At 41.1% G+C, this 21043-nt stretch overlaps 1 protein-coding gene across 3 annotated transcripts in view; it reads right to left on the bottom strand.

Moving 5' to 3' along the window:
• BICC1 (BicC family RNA binding protein 1) overlaps positions 1 to 21043 on the bottom strand; it is a 300393-nt gene that overhangs the window by 118894 nt on the left and 160456 nt on the right. For all 3 annotated transcript variants that reach the window (XM_029200883.1, XM_029200882.1, XM_029200881.1), the window contains exon 3: positions 2199 to 2268. In XM_029200883.1, the coding sequence (XP_029056716.1) occupies positions 2199 to 2268 (70 nt within the window). The remainder of the gene's footprint in view (positions 1 to 2198; positions 2269 to 21043) is intronic.

Genomic DNA, 21043 nt, shown 5'->3' with positions numbered 1-21043 from the left:
CTAACTCTTTCCTCTACAACATTGAGAGATAAGGATCAGATGAAAGAGCAAATAATTACCTTCTAAAGTTCCCCCTGCCATTTTCATTTTACTTTTACTCAATACGAATTGTAGTCAAACAAACTTCATCTCTGAATTAGACCATTTAGAAAATAATACAGGAATACACATATCAGGGATGTTAGTCAAGGTCTGATTATTCAGCAGCTGTGTCTTCAAGTAACAAGGGCAACTCCAGTCAATTCTCAACAGCAATTTCCTCTGAGGAAACCTTTTTTTTTTTCCTTTCTTCCTTGAGCTCCACCTCTCTCTTCTGGCACATTCTGCTCATCATACAGTACTGTGTACATTTATAGCACTTCATAAATAATAAAAAATAAAATGATGTCTGTAGACCTAGGCCTGGAGGGATCAATTCTTAGGCATAATTCCAAAGGTTAACTTTTAACCATGTGGAAATTATGCTAAATGCCCTCAAATGTAGTGCTGAGATATTCTTATTTTCAAAGCAAAGTATATAATCATAATGTGGAATATAGTTGGCCATTCTGAATGGGTTTAATGTGTCAGTGACTGGAAACTAAAACACTATCTTAATCTATCCATCTCCGTATTATCTAACATCTCTAAAGTTGTAACCACATTTTAAACTAAAAAAATGAATCAATTCTCAGTTTCTCCTGATAGTGGGGGGAAAACCGTAGCATGGATAATGCAAGAGAGTAAGCCATCCAAAATTATCCGGGATTGTTTTAATATTCATGTTTCCTAGGGGGTTTTCTTTAGGGACCAATCAAATTACATTTTTATTAAGCTAGTAATGAAGCTCCTGTCATTCTTTAAGTAAAAATGCCTGACAACAGGGAAAGGCTCCAGTTCATGTTCAAGTTCCAATTTACCCAAGTGGCCAGCCAGGGAGTTTTGTACGGCAGCAAACAACCAAATAGGTAGATAGCCCACTAACAGCAGTTTCTCCTTCTGCATAATGAGTATAAAACACCTCAACACACTGAAGATTAATTGAGAATATATCCTACAGCACTTAGCAAATGCAAGGTTTCTACAAAGTTGTGGAATTCCACTTGGAAATTCACCGTTTAGCACATAAGCTTCCCTTTCCCTCGCCACTACGGTCACAAATAAGAAAGTAACAAGATCAGTGTTTCAGTAGGAATTCCAGTCCACTGTCGTCCAGTTAACCACACTCATAACAAGAACTTCAAAATAATTTACATTCCATGTGATGAGTAGCTCTAATAAAATGAGGTTAAAAGAAGACAATCTGGATGAAAAGAAACAAGAAAATTGACCAATCTTGTGGTGTTTAGTATCATTTAGCAATAAAAGTCATAGGGAGAAGGGGCAGCAAACACAAAACTCAAGAGCAACAACAAAAAAGCTAGACCGCAAGAGATAACGCTCAGCTCACACAATCATCGCGTTTTTAATTGCTTGGTGATAGTTTTCCATTATCTCCTAGTGACTACATGCATTTTTAATGAAGTATACACAACAAAGTTTCTTGACACTGAGGTTATCCTTGAAAAAGAAAAGCTATCCATAAAAGTATATACTGGCAGATCATTAGAAAATACTATATAATTTTGGAAGAAATAAGGGTCCTATATTTCCCTTTCTGACCATCCACACATTAGTGAGTGTCCTCTAGGTTAAAGCAGAGGAAAAGCCAGACAAGGGAAATGCTCAGCCTAAAAGAGTAATCAAGTGTGTTCTTCACTGCGTAACAGACGGAGAGGAGAAGAAGCAGTCAAAAAAGGAAATCCAAGTTCCTAGCATATTGGAGGGGAAAACAATCAGCTGTTAAATCTGGTACATAAACAAGAAGCCTAAAGTGTACGCAGTGGGAGTTTATGTGTTGAAAACACATCATTATATGTGGAGACAGTGACCATGACTCATGGCCGCCGAATGAATAGTCATCCTTGACATCGTTAAGTTGCCACAATATCATCTATAGTAACATTTCTATTACAACAGAATACTTAAAAATATTATTCTGTTGTTGGATAAAAGGTTGTACATTATTTTTCATTATGATAATCCTCCCCAAATATCGCTATTTAACAAATACTTGGGGACAAATATGATAGGGATAAAGGTTGATTTTTCTCCCCAGGAAACCCGCAGGAATTCCGCAGTCTCCGTTACCAAAAATTTCTGCATCTCTCAGGATTTACCTTTCTTGGATTTGGCGCCAATCTTCAGTTTTGATGGCCAAGCAATCTGCGTATTTGTTTCCTCCATGATCTGTAGCAAAAAATTAAGAGAAAATTATTGATTCAATTAAGAACTTGTATTTACAGATTTTTTTCCCGGAAAAAATTATTTTCAAGTCCTTAGGCTCATGTTGATGCAACAAAATGATCTCCTTTTAAAACAATGCAAAAAAAAAAAAAAAAAAAAAAACCTTGGGGGAAGGAAAGAGATGCATTTTTATAAGCCTTTAATCTATTAGAAATATTCACATATATTTTGTTACTCCCAGCGTTCCTCTCTGTGATGCTCCAGAATTCTAACGTAGAGACGAGACCAAAAAGTACATGAACAAGTAATTAACCCAACTTGTTGCCAAACCATCCAAGATGCTTGTGCTGAATAAAGCAATCACCAACAGATTGCAACACACCAAACATGATCCTTGTAATACAGAACGATGTGGGTTAGGCCTTCCTAAATGAAGCATTTTTTTTTTTTCTGGGGGAAAAAAAAAATTAGCTTGCTTTGGACACATTTGTGTTTCATTAAAACTGATGAAAAGCCTCTAAACGGGACATCACGTCATAAGGCTGCATTTCCCATCATCTTTCGCCTCTCTAAAATGGCATTTTTGCCACAGTTCTTTCGCAGTTACACGCACCTAATGCTGGCCAGAAGGACTTGAGACCCAAACGTGCTGAAGCCCAAGAACAAGTGATTCAGGCGTCTGCAGAGCAAAGGAAGTCGACAGTAAATGTGAGAAAAATGAGTAACCGAGAAAGGCTAACCCTTCATTCTTCTCCACTGTTATCACTTAAATTAGCCTAGTTTAATGTCTACTTTCATACCATGAATATAAAATTCACCCAACAACTGAATAAAAGCAAAGAACTGAACAAATCAGTAGGCAAATGACAGCAACTACTACCACTTATGGATTTAGAGGTAACTAAACAAATTAATGGTGAAGGCAATGAAACGCATGAACAGCGCAATTAATAAAAAGTACCTCCGTGTTGGTTACGTTTTGGGCACAAGGCTAAATGGTTAACATGTTAACGTGCATCATACTTCACTTAATCCCCTTTATCACAGCAGCAAAGGGCTTGTAGCAGATGTTTCGGCCTGTCAGCCCACAGATGCATTCTTATGCAATCCGCCATAAGTTTTTTTTAAATGTAAGCCAACATTTTTAAATCTGGGAATTTCACAGAGGCATTTCTGTTTCTCTGGAAAACGTGGCAGATTTAGCACCTGGAGCCCACATTCCCACATGGCAACACTTGGCTGGCACTGAGGACCAGATGCCCCCTTTAGTCAGGGTCAAGAGACCCTGGGCTGCCCTCCAACCCCCACTGGGTCTCCCACAATGAGATCAGGAGCCACTTACCATTCTCATCACTGTGTCTGTATTACTCACTGGCCATTTATCATGGTGCCTGCACTGCTGTTTTTCTTAACAGAAATAGCTCCCTACACCCATATCTCTATTAAAAATTGAAAAACAAAAGTGAGGTCTTTACAAATTCGAGGGACTGGCCTGGCCCTGGAGGTTGTTTGCCCCAACCCTCCGGATCTGGCCCCTGCCCCTTCTCCTCCCATCTATGCTGTCCTTGCTCACGTGTTTCAACGTCTTCTCCATGAAATTGCTTAGTTAACTGTAAATCCATATATTCAGTTTTTATTGGAGTATAGTTGATTAACAACGTTAATTTCTACTGCAGAGCAAAGTGAATCAGGTATAAATATAAATATATCCACTCATTTTTGGATTCTTTTCCCATGTAGCTCATTACAAAATACTGAATAGAGCCCCCCATGCTATACAGCAGGTCCTTATGAGTTATCTATAGAGAAAGACAAATACCACATGAAGTCGCTTCTATGTGGAATCTTAAAAAAAGGTACAAATGAACTTATTTACGAAACAGAAATAGAGTCGCAGATGTAGAAAACAAACTTACGGGTACCAGGGGGAAAGGGGAGAGGAGGGATAAATTGGGAGACTGGGGTTGACACATAAATCCGTATTTTAAAATAAAATAAATTATTATCACCCCCCTCAACTTCCTCGACTGAGGCCATACAGCCTCCCCAGGAAGGCGCCCAGTGGACCCCCTTCAGGGCCCCAGCTGCCCCCTTCCCCGGCTCCCCCTCCCGCTCAGGCACCCTCCCAAGCAGCTCACTGTGTTCGTTTCCCTCCTAACCCTTACCACAGTCTGAAATTCTCCTGTTTTCTGTGTTTACTTGTTTATAGTTTGTCTCTGCAAAATAAAAGCGCTCTACCCTGCACACAGCAAACGCAGATCTATTTGGGCAAATGAATCTACATAACACCCTTAGGAAGTGGATTCCTTTATTCCTCTGCTGCTGGGAAGCAGCAGAGTGGGGATAAAAACCCCAGACTGCTGACAAAAACCGTCCTTTTAACCACCATACTGTACTGAATATAGGGCCTCCATCTTTAAAGAATGTGTATATACACATTTGAAAACATGCTTTAGGATTTGTGCAGACTGACTGGTTTTAAGAACCTACAAATATTTGTCAAAAGCCTCCCTAGGTGCCCCAAGTGCCAGGACCCATAGCAACGAATAAGAAACAATTCCTGGTGTTCACAAGCTTACAGTCAAGTCAGGGACACAGACAGACAAAAAAGGCAACTACCTGACAATGGGGTGGGTGCTGGCACAGGGCCAGCTCACAGAGGTGACTCTGGCTCCTATCATGAAAGGTCGGGGTTGGGGGAAGGTTAGTAAAGGGCTCCCCAAAATATAACCTGCAAAGTCACTCAAGTCCTGAAAGCCAAGTTAAAGTAAATTTATGAATGAGTTCATCAGTCACTAAACGAGGGCAGGAAGGCCCATTTAGGAGGGCTTTATCATTGGTCACATTTTATCACCTGTTAGCTCCAGCTACTGTACACATATCCTCATAGTGACTAAAATTAGACTGCGCGTTTTCCTCTAAGGTGACTAAGGCACCTTAAGAGATAAAGTGGGAAATTAAGATCTTACTATTTATAATGCTATTGGTGGGGAGGCAGACAGAAAATAATCTATATACTTTTTGTGAATGAAATAATTTGGCCATTTAATCCAGTAAATTACATCAGGTTCCATAACTATAAGACTTAATAAAGAAGCTTCCTTGTCAAACACGGTTGGAAGACATAACTTCCTGAAATCTTAATCATCTGGAGAGCTTCCCAGAAACCACCCTGAATATGATCATCTCTTTTTATTAAACAGCAATAGAGGGACTTCCCTGGTGGCACAGTGGTTAAGAATCCACCTGCCAATGCAGGGGACACAGGCTCGATCCGTGGTCCGGGAAGATCTCACATGCCGCGAAGTAACAAAGCCTGTGTGCCACAACCACTGAGCCTGTGCTCTAGAGTTCGCGAGCCACAACTACTGAGCCCACGTGCCACAACTACTGAAGCCCACGTGCCACAACTAGTGAGCTCACGTGCCACAACTACTGAAGCCCGCGTGCCTAGAGCCTGTGCTCCGCAACAAGAGAAGCCACCGCGATAAGAAGCCTTTGCATGGCAAGGAAGAGTAGCCCGTGCTCACCACAACTAGAGAAAGCCCACGCACAGCAATGAGGACCCAACGCAGCCATAAATAAACACCAACAGATGCTCCATAACAGAAAATCATTTGCCACAGAAAATATCCTATTAGCAGGTAACAGCCATCAAGTTGAAATGCCTTCTTTACACACACTCCCTCTAGACCTCACACCAGTCCAGTGTCTCTGTTGTGTAGTGAAGTGATGGGGCCCCCCAAAATTACATTCAACCTACCCACATCCACACTGTCTTTGAGAGGAAGAGATAATATCCTAAGCTTAGTATCCTTAATTCTAAAACCAGAGTTCTATCTTCTATACCACATGATCTCCAAAGTCCAATGACCTGCAATAAATGTCAAATTTTTTAGAGAAAAAAAATTATTAGTTATTGGAATTTGGCACCTGGAGCTGACCTTTCCCATATGACTAGGGAAAAAAAAAGGCAATTCCATTGACTGTGGCCAGCCAAGGCCAACCTCACAGGTCAGTCACCAGGCTGCAGTCCCCACACAGAGCTCTGAATGGATGCCTTCTCCGGTATCCCTTTATACGCTCATCACTGTGTTGAATCTAGTCATGAAAGGCAGGTGGCTCGAGAATCAAAGACCAGCTCTGCCGCTTTCTAGCTATCATGTTGGGCAAATTACTTTCAGCAGCCTCATTTTTCTCCTCTGTACAATTAATGGCTCACAGAGTTGTCATGCTTCGCTAAGAAAATATGTGGAAAACCCAAAGCACAGAGCGTGGCACGTATCGATTGCTTGGTAATACCGTTGTTGTGTTCATTCCACATTGATGACCTCTGGCCAGGCACTGTCCTAGACACTAGGGATACAAGAGCAAACAAGACCGGGCTGCCCTCCAGGAGCTCGTGGTCTAGCGAGGAGAATACTAGTTAACCCACCATTAGGTACTGGGTGCCAAGCTGCAGAATGGGGAACGGCAACAAGAGGGTACTGAAGGGATCCTAACCCAGCAGTGTACTGTCAAGAAAAGTTATCTCAAGGAAATGCCTATTAACACTGTGACCTAAAGGAGAAGGAAAAGTTGGCTAGTTGGGGAAAGAGGCGAGAAAGTGACCAAGGCAGAAGAGGAGTGTGTGTGTAGAGAGTTCTAGAAGGAAGGAGAGCAGGTACCCTGGAGGGCTGAGGGGGATTCAGTGCAGCAGAGGCGCTTCGAAGCCCCCTCACACCGCCGAGCCAGGGACCTTGTCGTGTGTTTTCTCCAGCTGCCCACGGCTCCGCACACGGGCATGCACAGTAGAGACTTGAAGACACGACACAAAGTCAGCCAGGACCTGTGCTCCGCTAGGACCTGTGCTCCGCTATCACCTGCTACAGGTAAACTCTGAGAACCAGCGGGGTAACTACCCACAGGCAGTCAGACACCCCATAGGAAGTTATCAGTGAAGCCTTTTAAACCAGCCCCTCTGGTGACTCCAAGTCAGTTCCCACAGCTCAGACATTACACACTGGTCATTGGTTTTCACCTCAGCCAATTACGGGAGCAGCACTAGCAGAAGAGCAGAGTAGCAGTAGGGCGCATGCTCAGGAGGAGGCAACGGAAGCGCAGTTCTCCCCTGGGGGTGTGGGTGGAGACTGCTCCAGGAATCCCAGGACTGAAGCTGAGTTACTGCAACAGGGGGCTGACACGCATGTCCCCTGGTAGAAGCAGGATACGGGTGGGGGTCGGGGAGTTCAAAAGTCAGAAATCTCGGCAGGCAGCAAGTCCGAGGCTCTGTCTCTACCATGTTATGCTTAAAAAGATGTCCTAAATGGTCATCAAGACAAGTATTGTAGATAGGGGAACTGGAAAAGGTGAGGTCAGGAAGCTTGTGGCTGAAATTAGAGAAGCCACAAAACCTCTCGGAAAAAAATGACTATCTTACATCTCAAAAAAAAGAAAAAAAAATCCTAAAGCGAGTTCCATCGAGTTTTTTTTTTTTTACTCTTATCATGGCCCCTGTTTCCACCTTCACAAAACCAAAGCTTAAACAACAAACTACTAATTTTGAATCATGCTCTATAAACATCAAATCACACCTTAATATTTTAAACACTTGTTTTAACTCATAATTCTGGATGTTGTAACCTTAATAAAGCAGCTAATGAATGGAGGTCAGAGATAAAGCTAGGATTTCTCCTAGAGGCAAAAAAAAAAAAGAGCTAGAAAACTTACGGGTGAATTCTACATGTTGTTAAAAAGATGTCCCAGGGCTACCAGACGACCCTGACCTAAAGGCTTTCTTTCCTTTTCACAGAGGCCATGTCCTTGAGTTGAACAAAAGCTTAGGTGGGGACACAAGTCATGTCAAAGTCGCTGAGAAGACTGGGCTGTGGATGTAACAAGTTCTTAGTGCATCTAAAGGGTCAGCACGTTGGGAAAGGAGATGAACAGAAGCGACTGTCACAGGAGCTGCGGGCAATCTCTCACTGTCTTCAGAAAATCCAGACAGGTTTAAGAGAGAAGTGAGAATTAAAGTGACATTTTTTTAAAAAAGCATGGAAACAGGAACACTGGAGCAGTTCATTCTGTGGATCTTATAATGTATGAAAACACTGACACCTTTTCAAAAGGATAATATACACTTCCCACAATCCAATTAATTCCTGCAAAACTTCACAATGAAATCAATTCCCAGAAACCCATGATATGCCCTAATTTTTAAGCAAATCAGGATGATGTCCAAAAACTTCAGTTTGCATTCAAGGAATAATTCAATTAAATGGCTAACACTGACCAACCCCTATCCAAAAAATAAGCTGTTGATGTCCCCCAGTTGTGTGACATTTGAATTGAAATTTCGGAAACATGCTTAAAATGAACTAGTGCTTCCTTGTGAAACAAAATCTATAAATACCCTGATGTCAGTTAAGCTAGGAATGCCTAGGTATACAAAGCCACAAAACCTCTGAGAAGGAAATGACTATCCTCGGTCTTAGGAAAAAAGAAACCTAAAGTGAGTCCCAGCTAGTGTTTTTTTCCTAAATTGTATTATTGCTCTGGCATCCACCTTCACAAAAATCAAAGCCTGAAGAACAAATATCTGATGTTGAGTCATTTTCAATAAACATTAAATGATACCTTGAATATTTTAAAGAATTGTTCTAACTCATGATTCTGGATGCTGTATGTTTATAGCACCTCAAATAGGTCAGTGTCAACTTCTGGACAGCTTCACTCTCAAAAGAATCTCTTCTCAGTCCTACCAATTTCTGCTAGGCTTCTTTAGCTGCTCTCATAATAGGCAGCAATTCTACAGGTCATAAGGAGAGAGGAGATTTTGGAGGAGTCCATCTAAAAATATAATTATTGGAAAAATAACTTTTAAATTTCTGTTGTTAGGCTTACTGTACTCATTACTTACAGGGGACTAATTATTAAAATGTAACCTAATTCTTATGCTAATCTCAGATATAATGAATTGCAAATACTCATATTAACAAGAGTATGTGACCTAAGAATACCAATTTTGAAATATATGAAGCAATTAAAATTAAGATTGTGGATATTAGGCAGAATACCTATTTTTATAGTTTATCTTTAAAGGGTACTTCATCATGAAAAATCTGACCAAGATAGACGCTGATAATAGCTTTGGAAACTAAAGAGCCATCTTAACATTCTAATTCATATTTGCTTTTCATAAACAGGGAGTAGTTTCCTTGATCAAAGAGTAACAGCATTGCTTCTTGTATTAAAAAGGTACCTAATAAACATGGAATCATATATTCTTATTTTGGTTTTAGTTTCTGTGGAGTAAGGGAGGGAAAGAAGGAAAGGAGGGTAATGTTTATATAAGCTGGAATATAGAAGCTTTTTTTTTTTTTTTGCGGTACACAGGCCTCTCACTGCTGTGGCCTCTCCCGTTGCGGAGCACAGGCTCCGGACGCGCAGGCTCAGCGGCCATGGCTCACGGGCCCAGCCGCTCCGCGGCACGTGGGATCCCCCCGGACCAGGGCACGAATCTGTGTCCCCTGCATCGGCAGGCGGACTCTCAACCGCTGTGCCACCAGGGAAGCCCAGACGCCTTTTTCTGATTGGAAGAAACTTCTATCAGCTATTGAAAAAAATTATCACAGATTTACATGGAATCATTTAAATAATTTCACTGTCCTTAAGTAACCTGCCAAAATTAGAATAAAATAAACAAGCATAACTTAAATTACACATGTAGTTTCACTCATGATAAAAATAATTTCCATTTATATTCCTCAATGCTCAAGTCATAGTAGATTTTTTCCATCTCCCACAAATTCCAGATTAGCACACCATGTGGAAAGAGAACATATCTATGAATGCTCACTATACTACAACATTCTGAAAGTCTGCAGCAATTACAGGATAATATCTTACAGATGAAGGAAACCTTTGCCAAACCAACAACATTCTACTAATGTGCTTGTTTCACCAAATTCTTCAATCCAGACGTAAAGTTAAAAATCCACAGGTAAGTAATCAGCATGTCAGATCAACCTGAAACAAATCTATTTATGCTGACTTTACTTGAAATATTTATTCTTGGACCAGGAAAAGAATGCTCGACATTTATACTCTAAACTACTGAAAATTCATCATTCAAAATGCCTACCAGCTGGGCGCCATCTGTAGCCTGCTTCTCCAAGAACCCAACTCTCGCGTGCTCTATTTTCCTTGTAACAATCGAGAAATAAGGTCTATCTTCAGGGACGAAGCTGTTTCAAGGTGCTTCACGTACTGATGGATTAGGAGTCAATTTGCTGAACTTCACCATGAGGGGAGCAAGGCGAGAAAAGAGCAACTAGAAGACACTGAAAAGTGGAGATGGGAAAGTAGTGAACTTCTCACAGGAGGGGGTGTCTAAAAGCTGAGGATACTGATTTTGCTGAGACATTAGAGGCCCCTGATGTATTTCATTTTAAATCCAAGAAATGCATCTCAGTGATTCGGTTATTCATCATTGTCAGAACAACTGCTCACATTTGCCTGATGTTCACATACACTTACCATGTACTCACAACAATCTTGTAAACCTTTTTTTATAGATAAGGAAATCAGGATTCAAAGAGGTTAAGCAGCAGATAGGCATGTGGCAAAGCCCCACTAGACGATTAGTCACGTGACTCCCCAGGCAAGGGCAATTTCTGGCTCACTTGGCTTACGAAGGAAGGGAAGGCACCACATACTCATGGGGAGATGGCTCCAGAACTCTGCCATGAACACTGAAGTGCTCACCAGCAGCAGAGTGGCTGCCCCTCAACATTCCAATTAACTAATAACAGAGTGACCCTATCCCCACCCCAAGCACATATGGAGAATGTGGGAAGCATTTTGGTTGTCACAGTGACACAAAAGAGGGCCACACTGGCACTCAGTGGCCAGCACTACAGATGCTGTACTTCCCACAAAGGGCAGGAAAATCCACTCAAGATATCCATAGAGACAGTCCTGGCTTTGCAAAGTTTTGATACGCATGAATTTTAGTTACCACAGCTCAGTTCAACACCACCAATTCCCCAATATTACATTCCAGTTACCAAATTCTATTAATTGTGAGTAGTTGCATCAAATAGAAATTCCACTGCCAGCTCTTCAGTGCACAAATCACTTCATATATAACAGATGCTCATGTCGATCAGCGATCAGTCATGTTGCTGCTTTCAAAGTCTGTCTCTGGTTACTCATGGGACGTCTGTAATCAGTTCATGCATAGACACCAAAGCAAGGAATTGTGCTGACTTCCTGTCTTCCAGTGATAAAACCAAGTGACATGAAAATGGATAACCCAAAGTGAAAATTGGCCAACGAAGATGAAAGTGCAGCAAAGAAATAAAAAGTTATACTGCTGGACTTGGAATTTGAATCCAACGTCAATGGGTGTAGAATCAATAGCTGAGGGCTTCCCTGGTGGCGCAGTGGTTAAGAATCCGCTTGCCAATGCAGGGGACATGGCTTCGAGCCCTGGTCCGAGAAGATCCCACATGCTGTGGAGCAACTAAGCCCGTGCGCCACAACTACTGAGCCTGCCCTCTAGAGCCCACGCTCCACAACTACTGAGCGCATGCGCCACAACTACTGAAGCCCACGCACCTGGAGCACCGTGCTCTGCAACAAGAGAAGCCACCGCAATGAGACGTCCGCACACTGCAATGAAGAGCAGCCCCTGCTCGGCAAAACTAGAGAAAGCCCGCGCAGCAACGAAGACCCAATGCAGCCAAAAATAAATAAATTAAATTAAAAAGAATCAACAGGTGACAGCGGGAATAATGAGACTGCCGCTGTGAGACTCTGAATACACAGCCAGAGGAACTTAGTGAAGACAAAGGTATTGAAATTAAAAAATGAAAGCTGTAGTCACAAAAAGGATGAAGATGTCCCAGGGGAGGTGATGCCAGCACAATAACTCACATTAAAACAACTCTGGGAGACATCTCACAACTTTCAAAGTACAAAAGATGAAATGTTGGAATTTGATACAGACTTATGATGCTGACAATTCAAGGCACAGAAAAGATGCTCTCTCCATACTGTAAGTCAGGGGTCCCCAACCCCGGGGCCACGGACCAGTACTGGTCCATGACCTGTTAGGAACCAGGCCGCACAGCAGGTGGTCAGTGGTGGGCGAGCGAGCGAAGCTTCATCTGTATTTACAGCCGCTCCCCATCGCTTGCATTACCACCTGAGCTCCGCCTCCTGTCACATCAGCCACAGCATTAGATTCTCATAGGAGCGTGAACCCTTCCGTGAACTGTGCAGCATGCGAGGGATCTAGGTTGCGTGCTCCTTATGAGAATCTAATGCCTGATGATCTGAGGTGGTGATGCTAGCACTGGGGAGTGGCCGCAAACACAGATTATCATTAGCAGAGTAGTTTGACTGCACAGAGACCATAATAAATCAATTGCTTGCAGACTCATATCAAAACCCTCACAGTGAGTGGCAACTGAAAACAAGCTCAGGGCTCCCACTGATTCTGCATTATGGTGAGGTGTATAATTATTTCATCATATATTACAATGTAATAATAAGAGAAATAGAGTGCACAATAAATGTAATGCACTTGAATCATCCCGAAACCATACCCCCACCCCCAGTCCGTGGCAAAATTGTCTTCCGTGAAACCGGTCCTTGGTGCCAAAAAGGTTGGAGACTGCTGCTTTAAGTTATACAACAAAAAGAAAGCTAGCGCTGTTGCAACTTGACAAGATTTTTACAAAGAAATGAAACACGTTAATTCTCAATATTTCTAATGTTTAAATATAGTGTTCTGAATAAATATTAATTTTACTGTTTTTTCATTTTCCTATACATTTACGACTGTTAGGAAGAGATTTTTTTTTATGTTTTGACAAAAATTTTTAAAGGTTGCATATCATTCCATTTTCCCATTGATTACTAAAAGGGCTTTGCACAGTTTCAGCTTGCAAGGTCGTTTTTAGGGTCCCACATCACTATGCAAGGTGAAGACTACCTTTTTCACCCCATTGAAAATCACTGATAAGGAGTTTCAAACCATTCACACTATAGGCAGGTTTAGCTCATTTATTTCAGAAAGTTCAGAGAACACTTACTTATCCATCAAAACCTAGCTCAAATGTGCACTCCACTGTGAAAACTCCTCCAACTTTCCCAGGCAAATGTCAGCTCTCTCTCTCCCTTCTCGCCCCCACTTTGGTGTGGCAACATTATCGTGCTGCTTTCTTTGCTTAGGTTGCCAATCCCACCGATGAATTGGGCTCCTGGTGACCAACAACTGTATCTTGTTCATTTTTAAACATTAGAATCTAGCACTTAGGATCTCAATAAGCATTGGTAAAGGAATTAGCAGTGATAAGGAAGAGATCATGAAGGGAAAAGGAGACTTTCTTTTTTCCAGACATAGAAAGTATTTTTCCTCCTCATCTTTCATTAATATTTTCTGCACTTATTTTCTCTATTAAGACAGATATTTGACTTCCTGAATCTGCCTTCTTTCTCTTATCATTTTCCTCAGATTTTTAAAATCACTTTTCTCAGGAAAACCTCCTGCACTGCTTGTGGGAATGTAAGTTGGTACAGCCACTATGGAGAACAGTAGGGAGGTTCCTTAAAAAACTAAAAATAGGGCTTCCCTGGTGGCGCAGTGGTTGAGAGTCCGCCTGCCGATGCAGGGGACACGGGTTTGTGCCCCTGTCCAGGGAGGTCCCACATGCCGCGGAGCGGCTGAGCCCATGAGCCATGGCCACTGAGCCTGCGCGTCTGGAGCCTGTGCTCCACAACGGGAGAGGCCACAACAGTGAGAGGCCCGCGTACCGCGCAAAAAAACAAAGAAACAAACAAAAACTAAAAATAGAGTTACCATACAATCCAGCAATCCCACTCCTGGGCATGTATCTGGAAAAGATGAAAACTCTAATTCAAAAACATACACGCACCCCAGTGTTCACAGCAGCACTATTCACAATAGCCAAGACATGGAAGCACCACTGACAGAGGAGTGGATAAAGAAGATGTGGTACATATATATAGTGGAATACTACTCAGCCATTAAAAAGAATGAGGTAGGGCTTCCCTGGTGGCGCAGTGGTTGAGAGTCCGCCTGCCGATGCAGGGGACACGGGTTTGTGCCCTGGTCCAGGAAGATCTCACATGCCGGAGCCTGTGCTCTGCAATGGGAGAGGCCACAACAGTGAGAGGCCCGCGTACCGCAAAAAAAAAAAAAAAAAAGAATGAAGTAATGCCATTTGCAGCAACATGGATGGACCTAGAGATTATCACACTAAGTGAAGTAAGCCAAAGACAAATATTGTATGATACTGCTTATATGTGGAATCAAAAAAAAATAGATACAAATGAACTTATTTATGAAATAGATTCACAGACATAAAAAGCAGACTTGTGGTTGTCAAGGGAGGGGGGCGGGGGAGGGAAGGGTTGGGAGTTTGGGGTTAGCAGATGCAAACTGGTATACATAGAATGGATAAACAACAAGGTCCTACTGCATAGCACAGGGAACTATATTCAATATGCCCTGTGGTAAACCATAATGGGAAAGAATATGAAAAAGAATGTGTATATATATATATATGTATTAAAAACTGGGTCACTTTGCTGTACAACAGAAATTAACACACCACTGTAAATCAATTATACTTCAATAAAATAAACTTTAAAAAAATTTAAGTAAATAAATAATAAAATTCAATCAAAAACAACAACAAAAGACGACTTTCCAATTATACAACACATGGTATAGCACAGAGTGCAGCCATTCCATCTACAAAGTCTCCTTTAACTCATCCAAAGCATGGCATTTTTGAAGAGTATGCTTATAGAATAAATGAACTGAGTGAACAGTCATTAAATGAAAGTAAACACTAAATCACTGACAAGATTCATTCTCCCAGGGATATCTGCATTATAATAAACAAACTCTCCGGCCACAATGTCTGAGGTGGCAGGGTAAGTACAGTGTGTGGCAAGTTGGGCCAAGTGTAGGTGGGAAGTTCTGTCATTTCTGTTCCAGCCTATGGTTGGCACAGGCTTGGGGGGACAGGTCACACCCACCCATTTTAAAATAGGATTTCTAATTGTTGGCACCTATTTCAATAATGTAAAAAACACTTTGTGGGCAAAAAAAAAAGCATGGTTCCCACTTCCCCAATCTGTGCTCCAAACCAAGGAAAATTTTCATGGGGTGGGGTATGAGTGGGTTATTCACAATCACCTATAATGTTAGAGAAAAACCAGTTTCTTGGTTCCCCTGGAACATAAGGACTTGTGATTCTTAATGCTATTCCATTCTCCAAGTATCACTTTATTATAATTCCTCAGAAAGATGAACCAGATCTCTACCTGACATCAGGAGTAACTATAAAGAGATTTATTAAACTTGAACTATCAGAGTATAACTTTTGTGTAACTTGAGTGAAACAGTATATAAATTGGGGGGAAATGTAATACTATTGATATCTTTAATAAAATCAAGTTACCAACCTTTGATTGTTAATTTTCTAGCCTCTGATTTTTCATATGCCTAGTGACTCCAGTTACATGAATCCACTTTTATGCTTTTTTAGGCAATACATTTTACCACCCAGTTCATCTTAATCTTCTCAAAGTCAACAATCTTACTTAGATCAGTAATCCCCAGTGGCATTGATGTTGATGAGGAATAACAGATCAGCACAACAGCAGCTCTATAATGGCATCCCTGAGACATTAAAAAGAGATAAAATTCCATGCAGGCTATGCTACTGCAACAACTCCAAATGGAGTGTGTTCAGGAGGTGAACACAACAAAACTTGATTCCTCTCTCATGTTAAATGGCCTGCATGAGTTGGCAAGGGGCCTGGCTCTACACACTTAGGGACCCAAGCTAGATGGAGGCCCTTGCATTTTACAGTCACCCATCTGGAATCCATGGCCTCCTCAGTCTCCCTTTGGGAGAAAAACAGGAAGAATCCTGCATCACTCTTTTACTGCCTTGGCCTAGAAGAGAAACACACTACCTCCCCCACAGCCCATTGGCCATGGCTACATATGTATCTCTGCCAACTCAAAGGGATCAGGGACATGCAAGGGGCAATCAGAATATTTGGCGGGCACGACTGCCTCTGCCAGATAGTTCTTTAAAAGCTTCAACATCAGTTAGTTGAAGAACTTATTCTGAAGTAAAACCTCCCTCTGCTCTTTCTTTTCGGAATCCAGACTCACACACATAGCCTTTTAAGCTCTCTCTACCTGGATATCTCACTAGCTCCTCAGACATGTTTAAACTGAGCACAATCTTCTCCGTGCAACTTGACACTGTACGTTGTCTACCCAGGATCCAAAATCAACCCAATTATGTAAGAGTGATGCCACTCCCATTGCCAGGGGTTAGTTTTAAAACAGTCATGTTAAAACTCAACAACAAAGAAACAAACAACTTCATCCAAAAATGGGCAAAGAACTCGAAAAGACATTTCTCCAACAAAGATATATAAATGGCTAATAAGCACATGAAAAGATACTCAACATCAGTGATCGTTAGGGAAATGCAAATCAAAAGTACAATGAGATACCACCTCATACCCATTAGGATAGCTACTATCAAAAAAACAAAAAACACAGGAAGGTAAGAAGTGTTGGCAAGGATGTGGGTAAAATGGAACCCTCATGCACTACTGGTGAGAATGTAAAATGGTACAGCTGCTGTGGAAAACACTATGGTAGCTCCTCAAAAACGTAAAAACAGAGTTAACACTTCTGGGTATATATCCAAAAGAACTGAAGTCAGGGTCTCAAAGAGATATGTGTACAACTATCAACCATGTTCATAGCAGCACTATTCAAAGTAGCTAAAATGTGGAAGCAACCCAAGTGTCCATCATAGAATGAATAGATAAGCAAAATGTGGTTTATACATACAATGGAATATTATCCAGTCTTAAAAAGGAAGGAAATTCTAACATATGCTACAATATGGGTGAACCTTGAAAACATAACACTAGGTGAACTAAGCCAGTCACAAAAATACAAATACTGTGTGATTCTATGTATGTGAGAAAAGTAGAGTCAAAATTAGAGAGGCACAAAGTAGAATGGTGGTTTCCAGGCACTATGGGGAGAAAGCAATGGGGAGTTATTGTTTCAGTTGTATAAGATGAAAATAACTATGGACATGGATGGTGGTGATGGGTGAACGACATTAATGAATGTACAATTAAAAATGGTTAAAATGAAGTGATGTCAGCATCATGGCGGCATGAGACACTCCCTTGTCTCTCCCCTTTAATCTACAGCTAGTGAAACATCCATAACTCAAACAAAGGTTCCTCTGCCCAACACACCAGGATGCCAGAGACTTCCACACATCTGTACACCTATAGGTGGGTGGGTTGGAACACATGGAGGAGGTGGAACCAGGGGAACAGCAGAGGCAGTGACCATGATCCTGGCCCCCCAGCCATGGCAGCTGAGCCTGCAATCCCAGAGAACCTAGTAGCAGGAGGGGAAGCAGGGTACATGGCCCTGGCCTCCCAGCTGCAACAGCACCTGCAGCCAGGGGACTGGGCAGCAGCAGCAGGACCTGTGACTCTGGTTCTTCCAGCTGCTGCAGTGCCCACGTCTCCAGCCCCCCTCCCACTCACAGCAACAGTGCCCATGAACCCAAGAGCCCTGGATGTAGCAGAGGCACCCAACTCATCTCCCCATCCTTCCTAGTTGCCCTGCCACAGCAGCTGCCCGCAACGCAGGCAACCCTAGACATGGTGGTGACACCCACCATCCCAGTGTTCCCAGCAGTGACACCAGCAGCGGCAAGGCACCACCAACCCCAAAGGCACAAGCAGTGACAATGAGGGCCCCGGGAAACACATCTGACAGACAGGCAGTGGAGGATGGAAAGTGGCAATTCTCAAATATAGCCAGAGGCAGCTCAGGTAAGAGAAATCCAAAACTTGCAATATAGCACCACCTACTGAAAAACAAAAGAAAAGCCTCTAATTACCAACCTGCTGAATTGTCAGAATCAAATGAAAAAAGCTTTACCTAAAGGAGAAAGGTGTTTGCTACTTCAAAAGTGCCAGCAGAACAACTCACCGAGCACCATGAGAAACCATAGCAACATAGTACCACACACACACACAAATGACAATTCTCCAAAACTCAAAGTCATCAAATACTGCAATCTAAATGACAGACAATTCAAAATAGCTGTCATGAAGAAACTCAGCGAGCTATAAGAAAAATCAGAAAGGCAGTTCAATGAGCTCAGGGATAAAATTAATGAACAGAAACAATACTTTGCCAAAGAGACTGAAACTGGAAAATTTTAAAGAACCAAACAAATTCTGGAGCTGAAGAACTCAATTTTTTCAATGCATTAGAAAGCACTGGAGGGACTTCCCTGGTGGTCCAGTGGTTAAGACTCCTCACTTCCACTGCAGAGGGCATGGGTTCAATCCTGGTTGGGGAACTAAGATCCCACATGCCACATGACACAGTCAGGAAAAAAAAAAAAAGAAGAAAAGAAAGCACTGGAAACAGAGCAGACCATATGAGAGACAGAATTAGTGAACTTGAATATACAAATCTAGAAATGACTCAGGAGAGCTATGGTTTTTTAAAATGAGGAAATTCTAAAACTATCCATTAGGAAGGGCAAGACGTGTTGGAAAGGCAAAATAAGGATAATGGTATCTGAGAAGGAGAAGGGAGCAGAGAGTTTATTTAAAGAAATAATAGCTGAGAACTTCCCAAATCTGGGGAAGAAACTAGATATGAAGCCAATGAAGCCAAAAGAATATCTAAATCTGTTGACGCAAAAAGACCTTCACCAAGACACACTATATTAAAACTGTCAAAAGTCAATGACAAAGAATGAATTTTAACAGCAGCCGGGAAAGAAAAAGACAGCAACCTACAAAGAATCCCCATTAGGCTATCAGCAGATTTCTCATCAGAAACTCTACAAGCCAAGAGACAGGAGAATGACATACTCAAAATACTCAAAGATAAAATACTGTCAGCCAAGAATATTCTATCCAGCAAAGTTATCCTTCAGATTTTTAGGAGAAATAAAGGCTTTCTCAGTAAACATACTTTGAGGGAGTTCATTACCACTAGACCTGCCTTACAAGAAATGTTGAAAGGAGCTCTTCTACCTGAAATGATAAGGCAAAAGTACACAAAACTGAGTAAGGAAATAATCAGAAAGGAAAAATCAGAAAAGTTCAACTCTGTGTCAGAGTAGGTTGTTAAGCACTTAATTATAACATGAAGGTTAAAGGGAAAAAAGCAGGAAAAAAAAACTATAGCTATTCAATTTGGTAACAAACTCACAACATAAAAAGGGAGAACTTGCAACAACAAAATCATAAAAAGAAAGAACAGAACCCTTAGATGTAAATGAAGATAAGATGCTATCTCTAGCATCAGCATAAAAAGGACTATTTTAGCTTTGAGACACTGCGTACAAATCTCACAATAACCACAAAAATAAATCTAGAGCAGAGACATGAAACATAAAAGAGAAAACTGAGAAAAACATTATAGAAAACTGCCAAACTAAAATGGTAGACAGAAACACAAGGAAAAATTAAAAAAAGGAGAAATAGAGCAACCAGAAAACAAAAGATAAAATGGCAGTACTAAGTTCTTATTTATCAATAATCACCTTAAATGTAAATTGATTGAATTCACCAATACAAAGAGACAAGTGACTGGGTGGATTTAAAACAACACCAAACCATATGCGGCCCCCAGGAGAATCATCTGGGGCTCTAAAGACAAACATAGGCACAAAGTAAAGGGATGAAAGATGATACTCCAACCAAATGGCAGCCAAAAGAAAGAGAGCAGAGTCATACTCATATCAGATAAAACAGACTGCAAGCCAAAAAGGGCAACAAGAGACAAAATTGGACATTATATAATAAAAAAAAGGTGACAATCCAACAAAAAGACATAACAGTTAATATATATGAACCTAATTTAAGAGCACCAAAATATATAGAGCAATCATTTACAGATCTAAAGGGGGAAATTGTCAGCAATGCAATAAAGGTAGGGAACTTTGATACTCCACTTACATCAAGGGATAGATCATCCAGAAAGAAAGTCAACAAGGAAACATCAGCCTTAGATAAAACATTAGACCAAATGGACTTAACAGATTTAAACAGAACAGTCCATCCAAATGCAGCAGAATACACATTCTTCTCAAGTGCATATTCTCAAGGATAGACCATACGTTGGGACACAAAACAATTCTTAATAAATTTAGAAGACTGAGATCGTATCAAGCATCTTTTCTGGTCACAGTGATATGAAACTAGAAATCAACTATAAGAAGAAACCTAGAAAAATCACAAATGTGTGGAGACTAAACAATATGCTACTGAACAAATATTGGGCCTATTAAGAAACCAAAGGAAAAATCAAAAAATGCCTGAAGGCAAATGAAAATACCAAAATCTATGGGATGCAGCAAAAGAGGAAGCAAGAGAAAAGTTTACTGCAATACAGGCCCACCTCAAAAAACAAACGAAAATATCACAAATAAACAATCTCATTTTACACCTGAAAGAACTAGAAAAAAACAAAGCCCAGAATTAGTAGAAGGATAGAAATAATAAATACCAGAGAAGAAATAAGTGAAAAAGAGACTAAAAAGACAATGGAAAAGATCAATGAAACTAAAAGCTGGTTCTTTGAAAAGATAAACAAAATTAACGAACCTTTAGCTACACTAAGAAAAAGAGAGAGACTCTGATAAAGAAAATCAGAAACAAAAGAGGAGAA

This window comes from Monodon monoceros, unplaced genomic scaffold, assembly GCF_005190385.1.
Source record: "Monodon monoceros isolate NGI ecotype Baffin Bay Population unplaced genomic scaffold, NGI_Narwhal_1 Super_Scaffold_4, whole genome shotgun sequence".
Classification (NCBI taxonomy): Eukaryota; Metazoa; Chordata; class Mammalia; order Artiodactyla; family Monodontidae; genus Monodon; species Monodon monoceros.
This window is presented reverse-complemented; position numbering and strand designations above follow the sequence as displayed.